The 22,192-nt window shown below is 36.7% G+C and overlaps 1 protein-coding gene across 1 annotated transcript in view; it reads left to right on the top strand.

Annotated features, from left to right (window-relative positions):
• Window positions 1-22,192, top strand: part of MBOAT2 (membrane bound glycerophospholipid O-acyltransferase 2) — a 96,562-nt gene that overhangs the window by 52,819 nt on the left and 21,551 nt on the right. Inside the window, exons 4-7 of the mRNA XM_074820019.1 lie at window positions 5,167-5,262; window positions 8,941-8,996; window positions 18,027-18,081; window positions 18,905-19,088. Of these exons, the coding sequence (XP_074676120.1) occupies window positions 5,167-5,262; window positions 8,941-8,996; window positions 18,027-18,081; window positions 18,905-19,088 (391 nt within the window). The remainder of the gene's footprint in view (window positions 1-5,166; window positions 5,263-8,940; window positions 8,997-18,026; window positions 18,082-18,904; window positions 19,089-22,192) is intronic.

Raw genomic sequence — 22,192 nt, 5'->3', positions numbered from 1 at the left:
GTGTGTGTATATGTACATGTACAGATACAAGGAAGCTTTTTGGCTTTATATATATGCAGGTAAAAAAACCTGAATACTTATGTTGATTAATGTTACTTGACAAAAAATGACTGGACAAGAAGTAATTATACAGGGCAATGTATTTTTGCTAATAAGAGCTTCTTTTGCATTTTTTTAAATAGAATTAAACAGAAGTTCTCTTGATGAGCACCTTCTGTAGAGTACTACGTCAAGAGGCTGCTTAATATTTTCTATGTATTGTAATATATATGTATACAGTATGTTATACATTGTTTGTGTATAATGTGTTAGAATTAAAAGCTCTTTGACTTACACAAGAAAAATCCTCCTGTATAATAGGTTACCTAGTCTTGTTTGCTTAAAATATTTTTTTAAAACTTTAAATTAGAAGTTAGACGAAAATCTGTTCTGCTTTCTGCTACTTAGTTACTGTAATGTCTCCCAGACATGTCTGACTTTGCATCTGTTGATAGATAAAGTAAGGTCATTTTGATAAAGATCCTGTGAATTAGTTTCAAACATAGTCTAAATGAATGTCTTTGTGTCTTTTTATTACAGTACAATATTAATTACAGGTTGGTTTGTCTTAAAGTTATTTGTAATAATAACAATATTGTAATTTGCTTCTGGTTGTTCATGTCCAGTGCGAATTATTGTCATTCTGCTCACAAGAACATTATTCACTGAGTAGCAGGTATAGAGTAACATTGACTTTTAAGACCAATTGCTTTCCTATTTGAGGTAAAAATTTAGCCTTCGTAAAACCATTCTGTTCATGTACAACCTGTAATTAATTTTGTTGTAGTTGGATAAAACTTCATGTGGTTGAACTTTGCAAAACCTTACTCAGTTTTCTGATCTAAGGGGTGTTTTTGGTGACTGAGACTTTGAAAAGGATAGGAAACATGCAGTAGGAATACTTTAAAAAGTTTCCAAAGCTTTTTCAGATCTGTTTTGAATTTTGTGATGAATGCAATGTGGCATGGCTAGTGTGCAGAGATGCATGTGGAAGGTGAAAAGCATTGTATGGGTTGCAAGGTCCTCTGTTTTCTTCATCAGTTAAAAATCTGAAGTCTCCCAGGCTGTGTGTAACTTGGAGCTGGTGGCTGAGATAGTTGGAGGATACTTAAAATTCATGGCTGTGTTTTGTGAATGCATAGCATCAAGTTTCACTTCTCTGTGGGAAGACAGCTTTTTGTTTTATATTGTAAAAAGGAATCTGGAATCTCAGCAAGAAGTTTAAGGTGGTTTGTTGTTGGGTGGTGGGGTTTTTTTTCTTCCACTTCTGCACTATAAAATCAGTAAGGATACTAACCAAATGTTGAGAGAAATACCGTGTTGGTCATGATGCACCTATTTCGAAGGACATCTGGATGTACCCAGGTGGCTGACATTTTGGTCAGCAGATACCAAAACCAGAGAAATGCTGTATGAACACAAAAGCAAGAAAGGATGCTCTCATTTTGTTGCTGTTCGTTCTAACTGGACTTTTCATACCAGTTAGATTTTGGGTTGGAAAATGATATTGGAAAGGACAGGAGATGTTAGATCTGATAGATGTTTCTGTCTTTCCTCAAGGCAAGGTGCTAACTGGATTCCTGCTCCAGTGTCATTTCAAATGATGTTTTCTCCTTTAAAGATGTTGGGAAAGCTTTGTCCCTTCCCCTTGCTTTCTCTACTGCAAGGGCATGTTGCTGGCTCATGTTCAACTTGGTGTCCATAGATCCCAAAAGGACCCCAAGTCCTTTTCTGCCAAGCTGCTTTCCACCTGAGTGTCTACCAGCTTATATTGGTGCCTGGGGTGGTTGTTCTCCAGGTTCAGGACTTTGCACTTCCCCTTGTTGACTGTCATGAGGTTCCCATCAGTCCATTTTTCCAGCCTGTTGAGGTCCTTCTGGATAGTAGCAAGACCTTCTGGTGTATTGGCCACTCTTCGTAGTTTGGTGTCATCATCAAACTTGATGAGGCTACGCTCTGTGCCATCATCCAGATCATTAACAAAGATGTTAAAGAGGATCAGACTCAATATTGACCCCTGGGGTACAGCTAGTTACTGGTCTCCAACTCAACTTTGTGCTACTGACCATCACCTTCTGGGCCCGGCCATTCAGCTTGTTTTCAATCCATTTGACTGGCTGCTCATTGAGCCCATACGTCATCAGCTTGTCTATGAGGATGTCAGGCGTCAAAAGCTTTTCTGAAGTCCAGGTAGACAATATCCACTGCTCTCCCCTCATCTACCAGGCCAGTCATTTCATTGCAGAAAGTTAACTTGCTGTAGAAGTTGAAAGACATTTAAGCCACAGGAACCTGCAAGCGAAGCAGTCACCTTTAAACTGGCCTACGCTTTTCACTGTTCTATAATTGGAAAGCATTGCTGCCTCGGTCTGTGTTCTGAAGTGCAGGACACTACAATGTGGTTTAAACTACTTGCATTAGCTACAAGTATAATCTTTCACCTTTCATGGAACACCTGTGGTTAGATTTGTAGAAGTAGAGAGTGCTTTGTGTGTGAGACTGAAATGTACTGCTGATGTCCTGTCAACTTTAAAAAAAGGTAAGTTTGCCGAAGAATTGACCTTGCATCTCCCCAGTTTGGTGTTCAGACCCACATAATCTCTTTATTTCTCAGTTTCCTCATATATGTAGAACTGGGGCAACACTGAGTTTCACTAAAACTCGTTTTAAAGAGGAATGCAATTTTTATGAAACTCTTGAATGCATGGCAAATAACTGAGGAGGTGCTCATGGGGAAATCCCAAACTTCTTGAGTGCAACATGTGGAAGGTATGCAATAAGTAATATCACTGGATGTGTCTTAAACTTGAATGCAAAGCCTTTAGAAGATATCAAGAATAATGACCTGTTTCTTCAGTGGGGCAGGAATTTGCAATGTATGTTCACATAATGCTGCAGAACTGTATCATAATGACTATATAGAAAAGAACCTAAAGTTTCCTGACTTCTCAGTGCTTTTCTTTTAGGATATTTATTAGTTTTTCTACAGTTGTACTTATCAGCATAGCTTTTCTGCTTGCAAAAGGAAGTCTTCATAATGTCTTGTTTAAAAACAGTGTAAATGTTTTATGACATAAACTGTATGAGGTAGGTGGAAGAAAATAGATACCAGTTTCTGAGGGTTTGTACCTAATCCACTAATGTATTAAGTGTGTTTCTTGTCCTAACAAAGTATGTACTGCTGCTAGGGATGGCATTTTAAGATATGAAAGCTGAAGTTACCATTACTTTTGTAATTGTGTTTATTCTATATCTATTGCAATGTACTGTGAGTAGACTGTTAATAAGTACATGATCTTGCCAGTGGGGATAAAATGAGATTTGCTTAAAGAAAACTGCAATATTTTATTTTTTCTTGGCTTCTTAGTATGGTATCTTTGGGTGGGTATGTAAGTATCTACACATAACAAGTTACTTTTAATCTGGGATTGTTCAGTATGTAAATCGAGAGGCTGATAAAGCTGAAAATCTTACTGAATTTTTTAGTGAATGGAAACACTGAGACTGATTTCTGTGTGGGCAAGCCAAACCCACATATCCCTCATTTGTGTGAAACCTGGGTGATTTGGGGGAGGGGGGTGTGGTAGTAGTTTTTCTGAAAATATCTCAAGAAAATTTTAATTCCAAACTTTTTTAAGAGTTCTACATTATATCATATTCCTGATACCTGCAGTCCACTACATACTGCTTATTATGTTAAATTGTTTTTCTTGCTGAAGTAATTTGGTATAATTATGAGCCAATTATTGTGTAATTTTTTAGATTCTTATTATAAACACTTTTGTACTGATTAGCCACCCAATATAATAGTGTTACTGGATTATTAATATTCATGAAAACAGAAAATAAACTATTGCTAACACAGGCACTCTAAACATTTTTTTTAAACTACAAGTGTGGTTTAATCTAGCTACTGATACATGGAGTAATCTGTAATTTGAAAGTTGGATGTTTTAAAATATTAAATGGTTTATATTTAGTACAATTCCTAATTAAAGGTTAAACTGCAAGTGTTCTGTGTGGCAACTTTCAGATTGAAGAATCATTTCTAAAATTTTAGAATTTATTAACACTTTTTTTGCAAAGAATCTTATTTGGAGAAGAAAGGAAAAGCATGTTTCAATGTCTTCCTGTATTATCCCTCACTAGTTCACCTAAATCCAGTCCTAGTCATGATTTTTCATTTGGTGTATGAATATTTTGATTCCAACTGGACTTTGAATGTATAATATGCTCTGCTCTAGGGGTTGTACATTAGTCTTGTGAACGTGAAACAAGTGCTTGATTTCACTACCATGAATGCTTCCTAAGTTATGTGAAAAAGTTCAAGACTCAAGTTCATACGTAAGGTCCTAAAGGCTCTGCTGGCATTCACCATAGTTAGTGACTGCAAAGATTATCTGGCAGATTTTGAGGTGTATTGCAAATCAGTTCTCACTAGTGTTGTATGTCTTAAAAAGGGGGGATGGGGGGAGAATCCCAACCCTGACCTGAACAAATGATATGTAATATTAAATTTATCATACTTGTATAAGGTGGTTCTTATCTATGTTTTTCTTACGTTTGCTGAGGACCAGGTTTAACAGGAGGCATAAAGGCATCCTGTTCCTTTTTCACTCAGATATGTTTTAATATGTGTATTTCAAAATTAATTGCCTTTTCTAGTTCCTTTGAAAACAGCAGCAGTAGGATTTGTCTTGCTGAATTTTGAATGTATAGAAATACATTCAATGGAAACAATGTTCATATAACTTGCCAGATTTCTATACTCATAGACAAAAATTAACTTTGAACTAAAAACCCCCAAACTTAACAGATTCATTCAGATTCTCTTTATAGGACTTCCAGTTTTACAGTGGCACTTGAAATGATAAATCCTATGCCTGCTTTATCTGAATGAATATTTTGGCTAATGACAACAGAATTTGTAAGTTAGTGCTGCACGCTTTTAAAAAAAAAAATCTTATGTGCTTGCATAGAATAAATATTACAAAAAAAACCCAGTCAGAATGAAGGTGTACTTACACTAAAAATAACTGGAGACTAAACTCTATTTAAAAGGTAGTTTATCCAATGGTAACATGTTTATGGCTTTTAATTGAAAAGATTTTTTTTTTCTCCTTCCAGGTATTGTTTTGTTTTTGCTTTGGGATACCTCACTGTGTGCCAAATTACTAGAGTCTATATCTTTGATTATGGACAGTATTCTGCTGATTTTTCTGGGTAAGAGAAAAATAATCTTTTCATTTTGTCTTCCTAAGTGGTACTGTATCTGTTACTGTGGGTGGCTTTTTTTTTCCAAGTTAAGTGTGTCAACCTTTTAAACTTTGGGAGAAAGCTGGGCATGTGCATGTGTATTGGCACACATACAGATATATAAGTACCTATGTTTTAATCATGCAAACTGAGAATTTTGGGAACAGTTGTGTCTGTTAAAACCATGAATGTGTTATCTGCTGCCTCCTGTTCTGTCTGAAGGGCACAAAGCATTTGATGGCTGTAGGGTTGTTTTTGCTTTTTCCCCTAAAATATCTGTTACCACTCGTGACAGTATGATGAAACTTGAATTGTATCTGATGTATTTGCATGCCTGGCACAGTCTGATACCACTTTGTGAGGAAAATCTGAATGTTTTGTGGAATTTAACTTTTAGCTTCTTTCTTATTTGCTTTTATGTTAGATGTTCCAGAAGGAGAAAGCTAAAGAGAGAGGCACCTGTATGGTGGAGTAGTCACACAGTCCTTAAAAATAGAAAGTTTGGTCTATATGTGTTCTCGCTTTATCTAATGAACTTAAACCTATATTTCTTGAGCTGTATAGGAGCAAAATGGAATTAAATAGGCAAAGTAAGAATAAACCATATTGGTGATTCTTCTTTGTACTGCAGACACAGAAGTGAAGCACAACATTTCCTGTAAATTAGTTTCCTGATGTGATGGTGCTTTTGTTTGATTTAAAGGAGAGTATGTGTTTTGGAAAAGAGATGGGGAGTGTGTGTTAGTCTGCTTTAAAAAAAGCATTAAAAACTTCTCAGTAATACTATGAATAACAGTGGTCTTTGTACCTTAGTATTACCTGTGTGTGTAGTACATTTGTGCTTGTTGGTCTTGTTGTTTTTCAGTTTTCATTGGTAAGAGGCACATAGTCCAGAAACTTAACTTGTAGGCTGAAGCCAAAAGCTTTTATGGTCAAGTTCATCTTCTCTGTCGTTTTTAGCTGGGTCTTACCTTATGAAACGTCTTTTATACATTTATACCTACATCCAAGTGTCTGCCTTCAAGCCAGATGTCAAGTTCCAATTATAGTCAGTGGATATCTGACCAGTGTAGACAATAGAGCCTGCGGGGGCATTTTGGTTGACCCACTGCTAAGCATATACCTTTGTGTCAACTGGGTCACTTGCCAGATGCCCCTGAGTATTGAATAGACTTCCACTGGCTATAATGAGAGCTTGCAATATAGACATATGCATAAAGACACTTTAAAACTAGATTTACTGATGTTGAATTAAATTTCACCATTACAAGTGGAACTGTAATCCAAATGCTGTCCCTTCCAGTTCACTGTAGGGCCAAAGTGTACAACCTTGGCAGTGATCAAAGCTCTAAGCTGACTCTGGAAACAGTATGATTGCACTTCTCAGTAGAGCTTGAGCACACTATTGCTCAAATGTGACTGCACTGCTTTCAGATAGCAGCTGTCTTTGTGGCTCTGATTTGATTTGGTGTTAGCCTAGAGATTTCTCCTAGGTCTAAACACGTCTGAAAATTTACAAGATCTGTGCTCTGGATAGAGCTGTTCTGAAGCACAGATCCAACTTTCTGATTGTTTGAGCTGCCTGATTTAAACCATCCTTTCATGCACCAGTTTGGGAGCTTGATGTATGCTCATCACATTAAATCTCTGGCATATACTGCATCTGCTCCTTGAGGCCTGAGACAGAGGTTACTTCCAAGTAAGGAGGAGAAAGAAAATGAATCGAAGGGGGCTATTTTCTGTCAGATTTCTCTAGTTCCAGTGGAAGAGAGTAAGGTCAAGAAAATAATAAAAGTTACCTAACCAGCTGTTGAACCCCAGCACCAGCAAGCTCTTCCAAAGATGTTGGCATGGATTCATATAGTGATTAACCTCAAAAGAGCTTTGAATGTCTGTTTACCTAGATATTTATCCTAGCATGCCATGCCCATCTGAAGTGTCCAAGCCCAGAGAATCTGCAAAAGAGTTGAAGGAAGGTATCAATGCACTGACAGTGGAGAAAGCTGAGGAGACCTCATGCTGGAGGTGCAATTGCTTGTGCAGAGCTGTGTGGTCCTGGCTTCAGTACTAACACATCCCAGCTGCCACTATCTCCTTTGCCTTTCTGCCAGCACCTAAAAGGGACCATTAAAATCCTGGTTCACAGCCTCACTGTTCCTCTTTTAGTGTTTAGATTGTTGCTCTTCAGCCAAATCTGTGAAGGTATGGAATAGCCACTTGAGAAGGAAAAAAATACTGGGGTCTGCTATGATAACAATGACAGACGTATTAGCTAATGTCAGCTCTGACCGAGCTCCTCCTGGGCTCCATCCTTCCACCAGGCAGGATCCATGCTGTCACATGTCCACTTACAAAAGGAAAACCCATTATGTTCAGAATCACTTGGGGATTTCTGCCAGCACCAGGCAGGTCTACAGCTTAATTGCTAGAAAGAGGTATAAGGGATTTCCCAGACTGTCTGTTCTTGTTTAGTTTTCTTCCTTGCTGACCCTTGCTTGTCACTCTAGTCTTGATATCAGGATTTTGGGGCACTGATAATATAGTAGAAAAATTTTTTCCCTGATGGCATTTTGAGGACTAGAAATATTGTGTGCTTTGAAATAACCATAACCTAAAAAAATATGAATTTGTCAGACGGAGCCATTTGGCAAAATGCTGTTATAGCCCTGTCAATGAGGGAGGACTTGACAGCTCTTGGATTTGTTTTTCTGTGCCAACTTCAATATGTTAAAAAGGCCAAGTGCAGTCAAAAGACTTGAACAAAACTATGTGTCCATCCTATAGTATGATTATTTTGTTGTGGGTTTTTTTTGTCTCTAGCTCAGATACTAGTAAGTAAATACACTCTCTAATGTATTTTTGAGATTGGATTTCAAAGTTAAATTTCTAAATTCTGGTAGCCTACGTTATGCTTTCCCCCATCCCCTCCCTCCCCCCAGTTAGTGGGTTAACAATGCTGGGATTTACATCAGTCAAAAATTCTTAGATACTACAAAGACGGTATAATTTCTCAGTATGAAGCTGACTTGCTTAGCCAGGGAAGAATATCTCTTGGACAGTTTAAGATCCGCTCAAGTGTACCAAATTCAAAACAAACTAAACTCTGTTGGAGCCTGCATAGTTATGCTGGGTTTTTGTTTTGCCAGATATGTTTACTTGAAGCAAAGAATAATTCTAGATGGAAAAATTCAGTATAGGACCAGCTGTTAGTAGAAACAGTGGAAGTGGTCTGCATATCTAAATTTATAGTACTGTTCAACTTCGGTATATTTTTATTGTCCTTTGCTTACAGTAATTTACAGTGTATATAATCACTCTTACTACCCCTTTTTCTTTACTCTTCCCACTGTAAAAATATAAACTATGTTAGTAGAAAATTAATGTGAAACACTTTGGCTGTGTTTGTGGAACCTAATGCAGTGATCAGAGGCATGGTTATCAAATACTATATCTAAGGATTAAATTCTTTTCATTGCTCTGTAATGGTTTAAGCTCCAAAAACTAATCACTTTGTCCTTGCATTGAAAATATTCCAGTTGAGCGTAATTAAACTGGACTATTAGTGTAAACTTTCCCTGATATTTACATGTGAAAGAACACCCTGAACATTTTTCTAAATTATTCTTTCTTCCTTTTTTGTAACAGTCCAATGATGATAATTACTCAGAAGATCACTAGTTTGGCATTTGAGATTCATGATGGTAAGATTTCTTTTAAACTGTGTTTAATTTTCCATATGAAATAAATTTAAGGAAATTTAGTCATGAGTCAATGACTTTAGTCCAGTTTGTGTTTTAGAACAAAATATATTTTTGTGTCTTAGTTGATGCTTTTGATGCTTATAATGGAAGTACCAAGAAACATTGCTCAGACACTACAAAAGCTCTGTAAATGCTTACATTGTGCAGAAGATACTACTTATCAGAAGTCTAATGACACTTCTGGGGCCAGTGACCAAAGGCCACTGACATTTTTTTTGGGCTGGGGTGTTTATCCTGAGAGTTAGCTAAATAATTTCCAAATTCAGAGATCACTGTTGCTGACAGATTTGTAGAAAAAGTACATGTAATTTCAGTTGCTGAGCACCTCTTGTTTTAAAATGCTGTTAATCTCCCCCTAATTTGTGCCATGTATACTGATTTTTGTAAAAAGTTTGTATATGTTTGATTTTATTATCATAATTCCACTCACTGCTAACATATCAGTGTGAACAGGGAGATTACCTAATTATGTTTCTGTCTTTTCTCCTGTCAGGTTTATCCATCAGATAAGTGGGCCCTAGTTGTGACAAAAGTGAATGCTAATGTTGGCATTTGTGGGTAGGGTATCTAGATTTTTAGTGACCTTTGAATTTAAAGGAGTAATTTTCATGTTGAAGTTTGAAAATATCATCCAATAAACCTAGCCAATTAGCTTGAATCACTTGGAGCTACAGCTGTCACTCGAAGATTTGGGAGTGTAGCCTCAGACATCTGCATCAAGCCACCTGTTTTCCTAAAATTTCTTTGGTAACATTATGTATGGAGTTTAATATGTTTTTGTTTCATGCATCCTAGCTTTAGTGCTGTTGCTGTTTTGTTTTTTTCTGTTCTTGTTAAATTACACTGTCTAGTGAAGCCTGTAGGCAACAACATTAATGAGTGTGAAAAGTTGGGAAAACACCTTTTTGTAAGAATTCTTGTATGAATGAAAATAATGCTGGGCATACCTAGTTGGTCAGAGAAGTTGATGTCTAACTTCCAGAGAAAATATATTCAGAAGTATTAAGTCTTGCACAAGCTATAATCAGAGTACACAAGTTAGAGGAAACAGCTTATTATAAGGAAGTAATAATTCTAGTATCAAAGATAAATGCTTCCTCTTACTGTTATTTTGCTAGGGGAAAGGTTTATTCTTGATTTACTAATATCATGCACAAATAGTGGAGTCGTGGCAATGGGACAAGCATGTGAGTGTTCCTGGTAATCTTGAAACAAAGCCACCTCTATTCTTAACTTTCATCACAAACTAAACTAGATTTTATTTTCCTACTTAAAATCTGATAATTTGTATTTTCCTCATAAGCCAAATTTATTTTTTTCTCTGAATTTTTGGTAGATATCATTGAATTCTGAGTATCAATCTTGAAATTTTGTTCCTTGTTGATCTTATAATCAGGGATCCTCTAGAGTCTTTGTCAGCCCATGAGGAGTAGCTGATAATATATTTCTCCTTGGTTGCACTTGCAGTTTAGCAGAGTCCTTGACCTGAGCTGGATGATCACTGTTGCTGGGAGCACAGTGTGAACATGACTTTCAAAAGTTGATGTGACCAATGTGAATTCAGGAGCAACTGCTAGCCTGGCATCAGGAGATGCTAAGAAAAGATGTACAGGGGAAACTGAGATCGTGTTAAAGCAATGATTTTTAACCATAGACAACTGAAAAGGGGTTCATCACAAGAAACTGATGAAAAAAACCCTGCTGTCAATGGGTTTTTTACACTGTATAAAGGTCCATGCTTCCATTGGAAAATACTTTGAGATAACTGATGGGGGAGGAAATAATGTTGAAAATCATTCTGTTAAGTTATTAATGGCACTCTGAGTAGTCACATCAGCTTGGCTATATTAATCACCAATTATTTTATTTTTGCCCCCTTGTTTTCTACCAGTACATCCAAGGAGAGGTAATGAAAATAAACAGCTGAAAGAAAGGTGTTGGTGGGTTGGAAGACCTTGGTAAGCTTCAAGACTAGCTGTAGTTAGGTTGGGTTTGTGGAAAAGGCAAGTCTTCCGGACTTGATCTTTTCCTGGCAGCCTGTTCATTGTGTTCAGCTGGTTTCAGTGTTACATTTGAAGGTCCTGGCGAGAACTGAATGTAATCATGGAGGCTGCTCACTCATGCTGCATATTAAAGAGTCTGTCTAGCTAAGTGGATATGCTTGATTCCAAGTTAAACACTAGTATGGAATCCCATATAATAAATAACAGCTACCCCTATAACTGTTACAACCGTGTGCACTTACTGTGGGCTTGTTTTAAGCAGGAAAATTCTATGCAAGTTGCATAAGATTAATTTAAGCTTGCTGTATAATACTGACTTTTCAGAAGGTTGCATGGATCACAAATTTACACCTGAGTAAATCTGGAGTATGCCTTTGGTGTAGTCTGACATTTTGAACTTAAGCTCTTGATAGTTCTTGCCTTCTTAACAGTTTCTTATTACTCAGATGAGCACTGCCAAAAACTAGTAGTCAGTATGTTAAGATCTACTTTGTATTTCTTGCTGATTATCTTTGGCATCGCACATGTATATTCTAAAGGCAAAAATGTTTTTACATGATTTGGAGACAGCTTGTGTCCATATTCATTCTTTATGGCAAGATTTAGATTTATTTATGCAATGCTTTAGGCTAATGACCATTTAAGGGAGAAAATGAATTTTTTTTGTACTTCAGATCTTACATTCTAGAGCATCTTTTTTTCATCAAATTTAAAAGTAGCGTATTTTGGAGAAGGAAAGGTGCATTGCAATTATTCTAGAAGCAGGGGGCTTGTCTAAAGTTGCAGTTTAGAAGGACTATAAAATGGAGGCTTGTACTTGCACAAGAAACTTCTATCTAAGAGATGATGGCAAGTAGAGAAGGTTTTGCAGTTATAAGGAACTAAAAGCTAAGCAAGGGAGAGGAAGAGAGATACTGTCACTGCTTAAGTCTGTATCTTGCAATAAGTTCTTACGGCGTTTTCCCTTTTTTGCTTATAACCCACTCATGCCCACAGAGCCTCACACATTTTTACCGTGGTTCTGTATGAGATCAGGGATCTTTCCAGTAAAGACTCGAATCCAAATCTAACCTCACTAATCTGTATGCGCTTCAGCAGCCTGTTTTTAATTCTGGTGCTTAATGAATCTTAAACAAAGAGACTCTTCAAATGTTTATATTCATAACCCATTGAAGTGCTGGAGCTCACAATGTATTTATTTTTAAATCTCCAAGAGATTCAGCCAGCAAAACTAGGGAATGTTACACTTGATATTTGATATTTAAAAGGAAAAAAAATTCTCACAGATTCTTCCAACCTTGTTCTTATTTCTTTTCTCAAATTTAAACTAAATAATACATAAAACTTTAAAGAAAAAAAAGTATTTTTTTTTAAATGTAATGCCCACCTACTAAACATGAAACCTAATTCTTCCAAATTATTTCTTCCATATTACTATGTTGCACTTGTCCATAAAAATGTGTGGCTAGATACAGGTAAGAAACCAGAACCATAACACTCTTCTGTTGTGTTAGCTGCTGCTTGGTTCCCAGGGGCTTATCTCACATGCTTTCTGACCACAGAAAGATAAGCTCTTTGTTCCTGTGTGTACCCTTTTCCCATCCCTGATGCCTTGGGTTTCAGCTCTGTAGTTGCTAATTTTTAAACGAGCTTTTCCTGGAATGCTACTTGCTTTTTTCCCTAATTATTATTTCCTCCAATGTACCTGGTGCTCTCCATTTTTAAAATCAATAGAGTAGACATTGATGCTGATCTGGTAAGGCGCTGCATTTACTGTGAGAACTAAAAGAAGATAAAGAGCACAGTGAATATGCAACTCAAAAGATTATTTTTTTCTTTTACTTCTGCCTTTTAGTTTGAATGATATATTGGCGAAATATAGTTAAAAGCTAATCTTACACCAGTATTTTAGGTCTCATTTACTTTGCTCCAACAGCAGGCTATTAGGACAATGGCTGGACTTTTTAATGCTCTTTTCTCTCATATTGCTGTTGTACTATTACAAAGTTGTAAGATTTCCAAATAGTCTATTAAAGCTTATTTCCCCCTGCAAAATAATGAAAGTGTAGTGTCTGTCCAGTATGGCCCCTCAGAGGAATGGTATTTCAGTGGATAGATGAAACACATAGAGAATGGGAAGGAGATGAGGAAGGAGAAACAAAAGTGATGTTGGAGAAACTTATGCACAAATGCTGTATTAGTTGCCATGGTCTTATATATTGCTACCTGCCTCATCAGGTTGTGGTATTACAGCATATACTTGGGAGATTTTTCAGACAATGCATTTTTTTACCTTTTAAATTAGAAAGTGAATTTGTTTTACAGCTAATGAGCAGTCTCATCCAAACTGCAGTACCTGCTATTATATTAGTAGCAATGGTTTTGTTAGCTGTTCTCAAACAATGTAATAGTGTCAGAAGTACTGAAGAATGTTTCTTGATTTAGTTGATATAAACATTTCTTCTTAATTTTCATTTAACTAGATTCTTTGTCTTTTACTTTTCTCAAAGGTGAATAATTCCCATATTCAGCGGAAGGATGCTGCATCTTTCTAAAAGTTTGCAGACAACTTTAGTATTTGTCTGCCTTGGCTTAAAGGGTGGAAATGTGGATGTACTGAAGCATCGAACAGCTTATATATTTCTGTACATTAGATGTGATATTTCAAATTTATTTTAAACGAATACCTACAAAACCAGAACACGATTGCCAGGCTGAATTGCCCATTGTCACAAGTCACCCCGTGGTAAAAGGGAACATACTGTGTTTTGGCCAACTTTTGTGATTAAGTGGGGTTTTTTGTTCTAGTGAGAGGCAGTCTGTTAAGAATGTTGAGTTTATGAAAATAAAGGTCTCGTAAACCATCAATGTGCTTTTCTGATTTCAGATAGGTTTATTATTATTATTATTATGTCTCTTTAAAAGTGTATTTGGATTGTTGCTGTTGTGAAAGTATAAGCAAGAGAAAATTGAACAACCCTTGAGACAGAAATATGGGCTTAAGGATTTTTGATAGGTCATCATGACCCAGTTCCACTTCCTAAATACTAGTATGACAGCAAAAAAAGTTGCAGCTGTTTAACCAAGAATGTTGTTTTCTAATTTGTTGATTATGTCAGTGAAACTACTATGGTGTGTTGGTGTGTGGGTGGTTTTTTTTGGGAACTTGATGCTTTCTTCTTATGTCTAGGAGTTTCTCTTAATGCCCTGTCTCCAATTGTCTCTTGATCTACATTTATTATTTTTAAGTGCTCCCTCTTGTGTTAGTGAGAGCATGGTCATTTTTGTTTCAGTATCAGTTACCAAATCACTTTGATTACAGTACATGTCATTAGTGTTTAAAGGAATTATATTGTATGTCTCCCCTCCTAAGTCTTCCACGTGTTGTTCTGGGCCTAAGTTTGCTTGCACAGAGCTCTGGATATCAAGACTTTTGATTTTTCTCGCTTTTTGTAGTTTCTTTGTAATTTTTCTCAGCTGGCATCCATGTCTGTTTGCTTTTGTTGCTGCCAATGTGCTAGTGACAACTAAAACTGTTATTGTTTGTCAGTCGTCTTCAAGTCTTAAAATATTTTAATAACCGTGTGCATTTGGGCTCAGCTGGTGATCCACTTCAGAACCTCAGATTAAAATTTACTGTAATTACAACAGAGCCTGCAATATGATCCCCATGCTTAAGTATTATTAATGTAATATCTTATGTCTAAGCATTATTAATGAGTTACTGATTAGTCAGATTTCATGCAAATACAAAGGTGGATATATTCAAGCAGATTAACCTCAAAGTTGGGGTGGTGCTATGATATGATTGTAAATATTGCATTATGGTGGTGAGAGCATGGTAGTAGTCATAATATGCCTTAATAAAGCCTACACGGCAGGATATTGGTGCATACCTGAAGATGTTGATTTCATTACCATTAGGATGCGGTCTGCTAAGGAGGAATGAAAAGATTCAACTTCCTCATGATCTAGACAAATGGGTATAAATTTTGTTACTGATGATTTACAACATTATTTTACCAAGGAAGGAATGTAGGAGTATTTCCTACTTCACAGGTGCGAAAACTGGGTTACAATTGCTGAGTGACCAAATTATTTCACCTTTCTAACAGATGTTCAATGAAACCTATTTTCTCTAATCCCAACTGTGTGATTTGATAGCAGCTAAAAGCTGCAGCTATTGCAGTAGTCTCCTGCTTTAGGACAGGAGAAAACAGTCCTCATAATCCCCAGAGAAAGGTTGCAAAACTTCACGAGTTCCCTAGCAGCAGCATGCTGCTGAAGTGGGGTTTCTTCATCTCCAATGTATAGTTGGTTGGGAAAAACTATGATTTATGAGGCCTCTGTTCCCATGGGCAGATACACTGCCTGGGAAATATTGAATATATATATCTATATTAATTCATCTGATATTAGATAAGCATCAGTGTAAGAGTACCTTTTCCATATTTATTTTCTATGAATTAAAAAATGTTAACAGTGGCTTCCTGAAAGCTTTCAAGAATGACAGAGGCAGAGATCAATGGTTTCCTTGTTCTTCCGTGCTATGCAAAGATGATAAATAGGCACTGAGAAGACATTTAAAAAAAAAAAAAAATATATATATATACAGGGAAAGCCACTGAACTGACCTCAAAAAAGCTGCTGCCTAAGGGGGAGATCTTAGTGTGATAGGGAAAGGAAAAATTGATGGAGGCCTGCTTCTGTGCTGCATCTTTGAGACAGCAAGTGTATTGCTCACCAGACTTTTAGGCCTTGAGTGAATTCTTATGTATGTATGTAACTTTAAACCCACTTTAAATATGCCAATTCTTTCTTCCTCACCCCTCCAAAAGTATAGGTCATATTTCAGTTGCTAGATTCTTCTACTTCACCTTTGAGGTTTTTTCCTCCTTTTTCAAAATGATGTGAAATCTTTCATTTGACTATTTACCTTTATATAGTGGTTAGTCTGTCTTTATGCAAGTTCATTTGAACACACTAGGTGACTGCTTCCCCGTTCTGACTTAAAGATAAAATAGTCATGTGGAATTTAACAGTGAAGGAGGCTCCTGCTCCGGTCAGTTTGCATTGTGTACACTGTGAGAGACTAGAGGCTCTGTGTGGACTACTTCCTTACACTAGTCGTGTTGTGTGTTCTACACCTATCTGTAGGAGACTTTGTGTTAAATTTCTATTTAAGTTTGTGTTAGATTCACTACCTGAGAACTGTAATCTTATGGCCTTAAAGGTTAAAGGACCTTTCAAAATGCTCCCACATTTTTTTATTCAGTACAGTTATCAGCACAGAAATTTTTGCTGTAGCACCAAGGAGGAGATGTGAAATGTGGGGAAAAGAAAGTGCCTGCATGAAGTTAGGGTGTCCTTCAGTTTCTTGCCTTGAGTGGGTGTGAATATGGGTGACTTTCTACTGTGAAGGATCAGGACTGAGGAAGGTATTTTTCCAGGTTATATTGGAAGAGGGGAGATGGCAAGTTGCTAACCCCTCTGTATTCTCAGCTTTCTTGAAGACTAAAAGTGGAATTTTAAAGTCATAAGTCTGTATAGGTTACAGTTCCTTGGAGTCACATAAAGACAACAGAGTTATCTTCTCTTTAGATAACAAGCATTTCCATGAGTCATAGAATTAAATGATGTTTGACTTTACCCTTACCCCCCCCCCCCAGTCTTTTTTTGTCTTAAGCCTGACTGATTTTGATATCTAAAAAAAAATTGGCTCCAGTTAAAACTTTCCTTGTGCTTGGATCAAATATAAGGGCTCCCCTCTGGATTTGCTGGCATCAATGGGTGGGGTTGAAGGCAACCTTTCTGTGAGTGGAGGAGGCTCTTCTATAGCATCACCTATTTTCATGAAGTACATTGGGATTTCATATCTATATTACCTCTACTCTTTCATCAGACATGGTTACAAATTAGCTGTTGGGTTTAGGCCCTGCTAGGGAGGAAGATAATTGAAGTGGGATTCCATAAACTTAATTTCCTTTAGGAAGCTCTGCTCATAAAAATAAATTTTTCACTGCTTATGATGGCAAAGAAAACTTGCAAATATGGATAGCAGGGAATGGATACATGCGCTATCTGAACCAGTGGGGAGGCTGCAGAAGGAGCTCAATCAATCATTTTGGCAAGCAGTGCTGGCTGGTATAAACCAGGGCTGTCTGAAGGAAGGAGCTCTGCTTCTTCTGTGCCCCTGAATTAGTGTATTTGATATTAATTTAAAGTGTTTTTTATGGGGGTACAAATTTTGAAGCCTATTTTTCAGGGGTAGGCCATTTCAGAAAATGCTGCGTATGGCAAGAAGGTAAGAAGTTCAGTCTTGCTGCTGAACTTAGACTTGGCCTGCCCCCTTCTGCTAGCAGGGGTTAGGGCTTCTCTTTAGTGCTCATGAAAAAGACTTGAGCACCCTTTACTGTTGTGCCTACTTCACTGGGCTTTGTTTAATCTTTACTTGCAGCATGAAGGTGCTCTTGAGGTCTCCCTTAAGTTTTGAATTGCTTAAATCTATCTTGGACTGTGTTCATACTATACATTAAAAGTGCAATGATTAGTGTAATGTCCCTGGGTTAGTGCAATGTTGAAAGGGGTTTGGGGCTTATCCAATTTCCAGGGCTGAGAATAAAGGGTTTTAAAACCTGAAGACGTTGAAATGTTAACCAATATAGGAGAGTTGCATTTGCCGACACTTACTGCAAGCTGCCTTAATGCTTTCCTGAGATCCATGTGATTCCAGGTTTAGGCACTGTTGGATATAACTGAGGGTACGAGAGTTTGTAATATCAACAGTAAGAATTGTTTTGATCCAACTCCAGCAAAAATGTTATGTGACATAATACCTCTGCAATTACTTGAGGACTTAAATTACATTGCAGCATGATGCTTGCTCTACTGAGTAAAGAAACTGCTAATTAATGTGTGTGGGTTTAGCTTTTCCTTATTTTTTCCTTTTTCCTGTCCTCTTCCCTAGGAATGTTTCGGAAAAATGAAGATTTGACTCCCTCACAGAGGTGCTTGGCTGTAAGGTAGGCTTTCAGACATCTCAGTCTAGTTTCGGGGGTGGGGAGAAGCTGGTGTCTTGTGTGCTTTATTAATTCTCTATGGAATTGCTACAGTGCACATTCAAGAAAGAGTTTACAAACCCACGTAAAACTGAGCCATGCTTTTTATATTTGTAGCTTAATTCATGTATCTATTCTCCTGAAAAATAACACTAGAAGTAGGTTTTATACTTATTTAAGGAAAACATTCTAAGTTCTGTGCCGTCTATGCAAATTAATGCCATATTACAGAGGAGAATAGTTAACATTTAGAACACATATTAAGTAGCTGGTGAAGGAACATGCTTGTTTAACTCTGTTTTTCAGTATTTAACTTACCTCTTCTGCTTTCTTTATTCAGGAGACTTGAAAATAGTGTTGTTTAGGGCAAAACAGTCTTGACTTGAGGCATTTTCCTTAACTGAATTATTGCCAGTTAACACAAGCCTTTGTTTACTGATTCAGTTATTGAGGGGGGGAAAAAAGAAAACAAACAGTTGAACAAGCACTTAGGGAAACACCCTTCCTTCTCCTTTCCCAGGCTCAGCTTCAGTAGATATCTCTAACGGGGCAAGGAGGGAGTCACCAGAGTTCAGATCTGTCTGAAAATACTCAGTACTGATTGGAAATAAATACTATGTGTAGAATGTTTTAAGCTGTGATTACAAGAGACACACAAACTGCTTTTCTACACGTGGTTTTTACTGCAGCTAGAGTAAGCAATAACATGGAGTATGACTTTTCCTACTGTGGAAATTCTGTAGAACTACACATTCCATCTCACGAGTTGCTTGTCTTTGAATTACAGACGCATGCCAAGTCTACTGGAGTATTTAAGTTACAACTGTAATTTCATGGGTATCCTGGCAGGCCCGTTATGCTCTTACAAAGACTATATTACTTTCATTGAAGGCAGATCATACCAACTGCAACAGTCTGAAGCAAATGGGAAGGAAGATACAAAATATGAACAAACGGATCCTTCTCCAAATGTAAGATGTATGACTCTTGCAGTGCTGATGCTTATGTAATCATTGCATGAAAGGCTTGGTTTGCACTGTTCATTTACAGGCATAACTTCTGAGCTGTATCTGGAGTTAATTCATCAACAGTGTAGTTCCCTGTTCAAAAAGTTAAACACTTATTTTTTTTAAGGCAGGTTTTCTCCATGGTTTTCGGTCTGCATCTTGTGGATAAAAGCAGAATAAATTGGAGCTTCCTAACAAGCTTACATGGTAAAAAGCTGTCTTCAAATTAAAACAGTTCATGCATGTTTCCTTCAAAGCATATGCTGTGCTTAAAAACGTTCTGGTAAGGACGAACTGCACATTTTGTTATTTGAAAGCTGATGAGACTTACAAGTTCCAGCAAGGTTTTGTGAACGTTCTCAAATTCTGCAGTATTTTAATGTCGTCTTACAGCAAGTAGGAAGCATTTGTATGAAATAAGTTGAAAAACACTTCATAGAAATAGTTCCATTTTACTTGCTTTCATTCATGTAGAGAGGTATTTTGATCTGAAGGTGCAGTAAATGATGTGCTAGCCATAATGCTATGGCTAGTAATCCATACAACATATTTCTTTTTTTCTTTTTTCTCTTATTGGAAAAGAGACCAAATACATACAGAAGAAAGTCCAGTTGATCATACCTTACAAGAGATACCGTATGGCCTGAACTAAAATCAAAAGCTCCTGAAGCTTGTTAATTTTTTAAATTTAATCCAATTAGTTTTATGTTCAGGGTACTGAATATAATCTTTTCACTCTTTTTATATTCTCTTAAATAGGAGTGTATCAGACTTTTAAATTTGTGTGTGCCGAAGATAATTACTACCACACATAAAAAGCAGAATTATCATGGAGCTGACTGGAACACTTCAGATAAATGGCTTTCGCTAATTCTAGTGACAATTACCTGTTTTCTGCTTATCTTGAGGACCACCAACTGTTGCTGGAGCGTACAAAGGCATTCCCACATGCAGCTGCTTGTCTTGTCCTACTATCTGGAGGTTACCATCCCCACAGCTGGGCTAACAGGGAGTGCTTCCCAATCTGTTGTGTCATCTCCAACCATTTCCACCCTTTCATTGTGGATGAGGACTCTTTGAACATTCCATTCTACCTATCTTGTGTGGGTGTAGTAACTTGCACCACAGGAATGTAAACTAGTGGCTGGAGGATGGTAACACTTTAAACTGCTCCACATGTTGACAAAGCATCTAAACTCATAGAAGTGTGCTGTGGAGCAAATAGTTGGGAAGGGCAAAAGACACTGGAGAATCCTTTGCATAGATTGGCACCTCATAGTCTGTAGTCTGCGGTTGTGTTATATTGGCAAAGTTGCAGACACTTCTTTTGTTTTTAAACATTGTTTTGGCTCAGTAAAGGCATCACATATTATGTACTAAAATCCTATTTCTGCAGAAAAATATTATGTAGCAAAATTATAGCAAATAAAAGGAACTAACCAAATCTGCTAGTATCAGTACTTCTGGACATGCATCTACTGACTGCCTGGTAGGCCTTCATAGCTTCTTACCACAATCTAGCTAGCAATCTGAACAAAATCAATAGAAATAAATGTAAATCTATGATGGATTCTTCTTTCAGGTAAGCAGTTTTCCTTAAAATGAATTGCTCTTAAGATGCTTGAAACTTTTTGCAATTTATGCTGCATTAGCTTTTGACATAAAAATAAAGACAAGCTGTCTATGCTGTTGATTACTTCATCTCCCAACTGGTGTTAGAGAAATCTGGCTGCATTTTATAACACCAGAGTATTGTGTGCTTTTGGAGAAATATGGATGATATAATTTTACTGCATTTGCTGAATCAATTGAAATATTAATTGTCTTGTTCTAGAAGAATGTTTAAATACCATTAACTTCATATTAATGCTCTAAATTTGTTCATTGATTCTTATTATTTCAAGAAGAATAAATTGTTAGGTAACTCAACAAAAAAAGAAATGTAATGGGGATCAGCAAATGTTAATGTAGTAAACGAAAAAAAAATCCTTCAGCTGAGATACAATAAGTTGCATTTCTTGTTAAGTATAACTACATAACAAAAGTAGTTCATGCCAGCCTCCTCCTCTATACTGTGTTGACTGCATGATGTTAACTTGGTTTAGTATTTTTGCTGTGTTCATTGCATGTTAAATTAATCAAGTCAACATATTAAAACTTATTTCTTATATCCCTCCTATTGTGCCTTTTTGCAAGCTATCAATTGTTGGTGCTCAAAGTGGTGTCAGCTCTCAGACATTAATAGCTGTCTTTGTAAGTTTCTTTTTATTATGGCTACCCTTAAAATACAAGATTCCTGTCAGCAGATATCTGCTTTCTTGCTTATTATGCAGACTTCTCCTACAGGTTACAGAGTTCTTGCCTAATTACCTATAATTTTTACCTGAGGTGCTAACCTCCCCAAAATAACATGCTTTAATATATTTCAATAAAATATTGAGCTCCTCATTGATTCTTTATTAACCAAGAACAAGTTCATTCAAATAAGTTTTAAAGATCCTTTTCTACTTTTTGATACATTTTTGCATATTATACATGCTTATACTAATTCCTGAGCTCACTGAGTGTTGTTTTACCTTTATTGCTTCAGTTAGAAAGCTTTTCTTGAACTCCTTTCTCTGATTAGGTGTCTAGCTTTCAACCTAATTATATCCCCATGTAACTTGTGCACATTTGGTTTTGTCTTGGCATAGTCTTTTAGCTTAAGTACCTTTTTCCCTTCCCAGTGTTGACCTATTTGATACTTTTATACAAGTATGACCAGTTTTTATTCATCAAAACTAAATGAGCCAGGACTTTCTTGATTTTGGTTGTAAAATAAATTGTATATTCTATTTCATATGAGGTCAAAGTTATCCTGCAGCTTATGGCCTTTTAATTTCTTAACAGAATAGTTACTTTGATATGTTGAAAACTTTAAATAGTGAATGAAATTGAACTTCAAACTTAAATTTAGTTACCTCATCCTTGTGAAAACTGCCCAACCCTCCCATGAATGTGCAATCCAGTGATTACCCATTTATGCCTTGGCAAAGAAACTTATATCAATAACGTAGTTAATTAAGCAA

Source organism: Strix aluco, chromosome 3 (assembly GCF_031877795.1).
Source record: "Strix aluco isolate bStrAlu1 chromosome 3, bStrAlu1.hap1, whole genome shotgun sequence".
In the NCBI taxonomy this organism is placed as follows: domain Eukaryota; kingdom Metazoa; phylum Chordata; class Aves; order Strigiformes; family Strigidae; genus Strix; species Strix aluco.
This window is presented reverse-complemented; position numbering and strand designations above follow the sequence as displayed.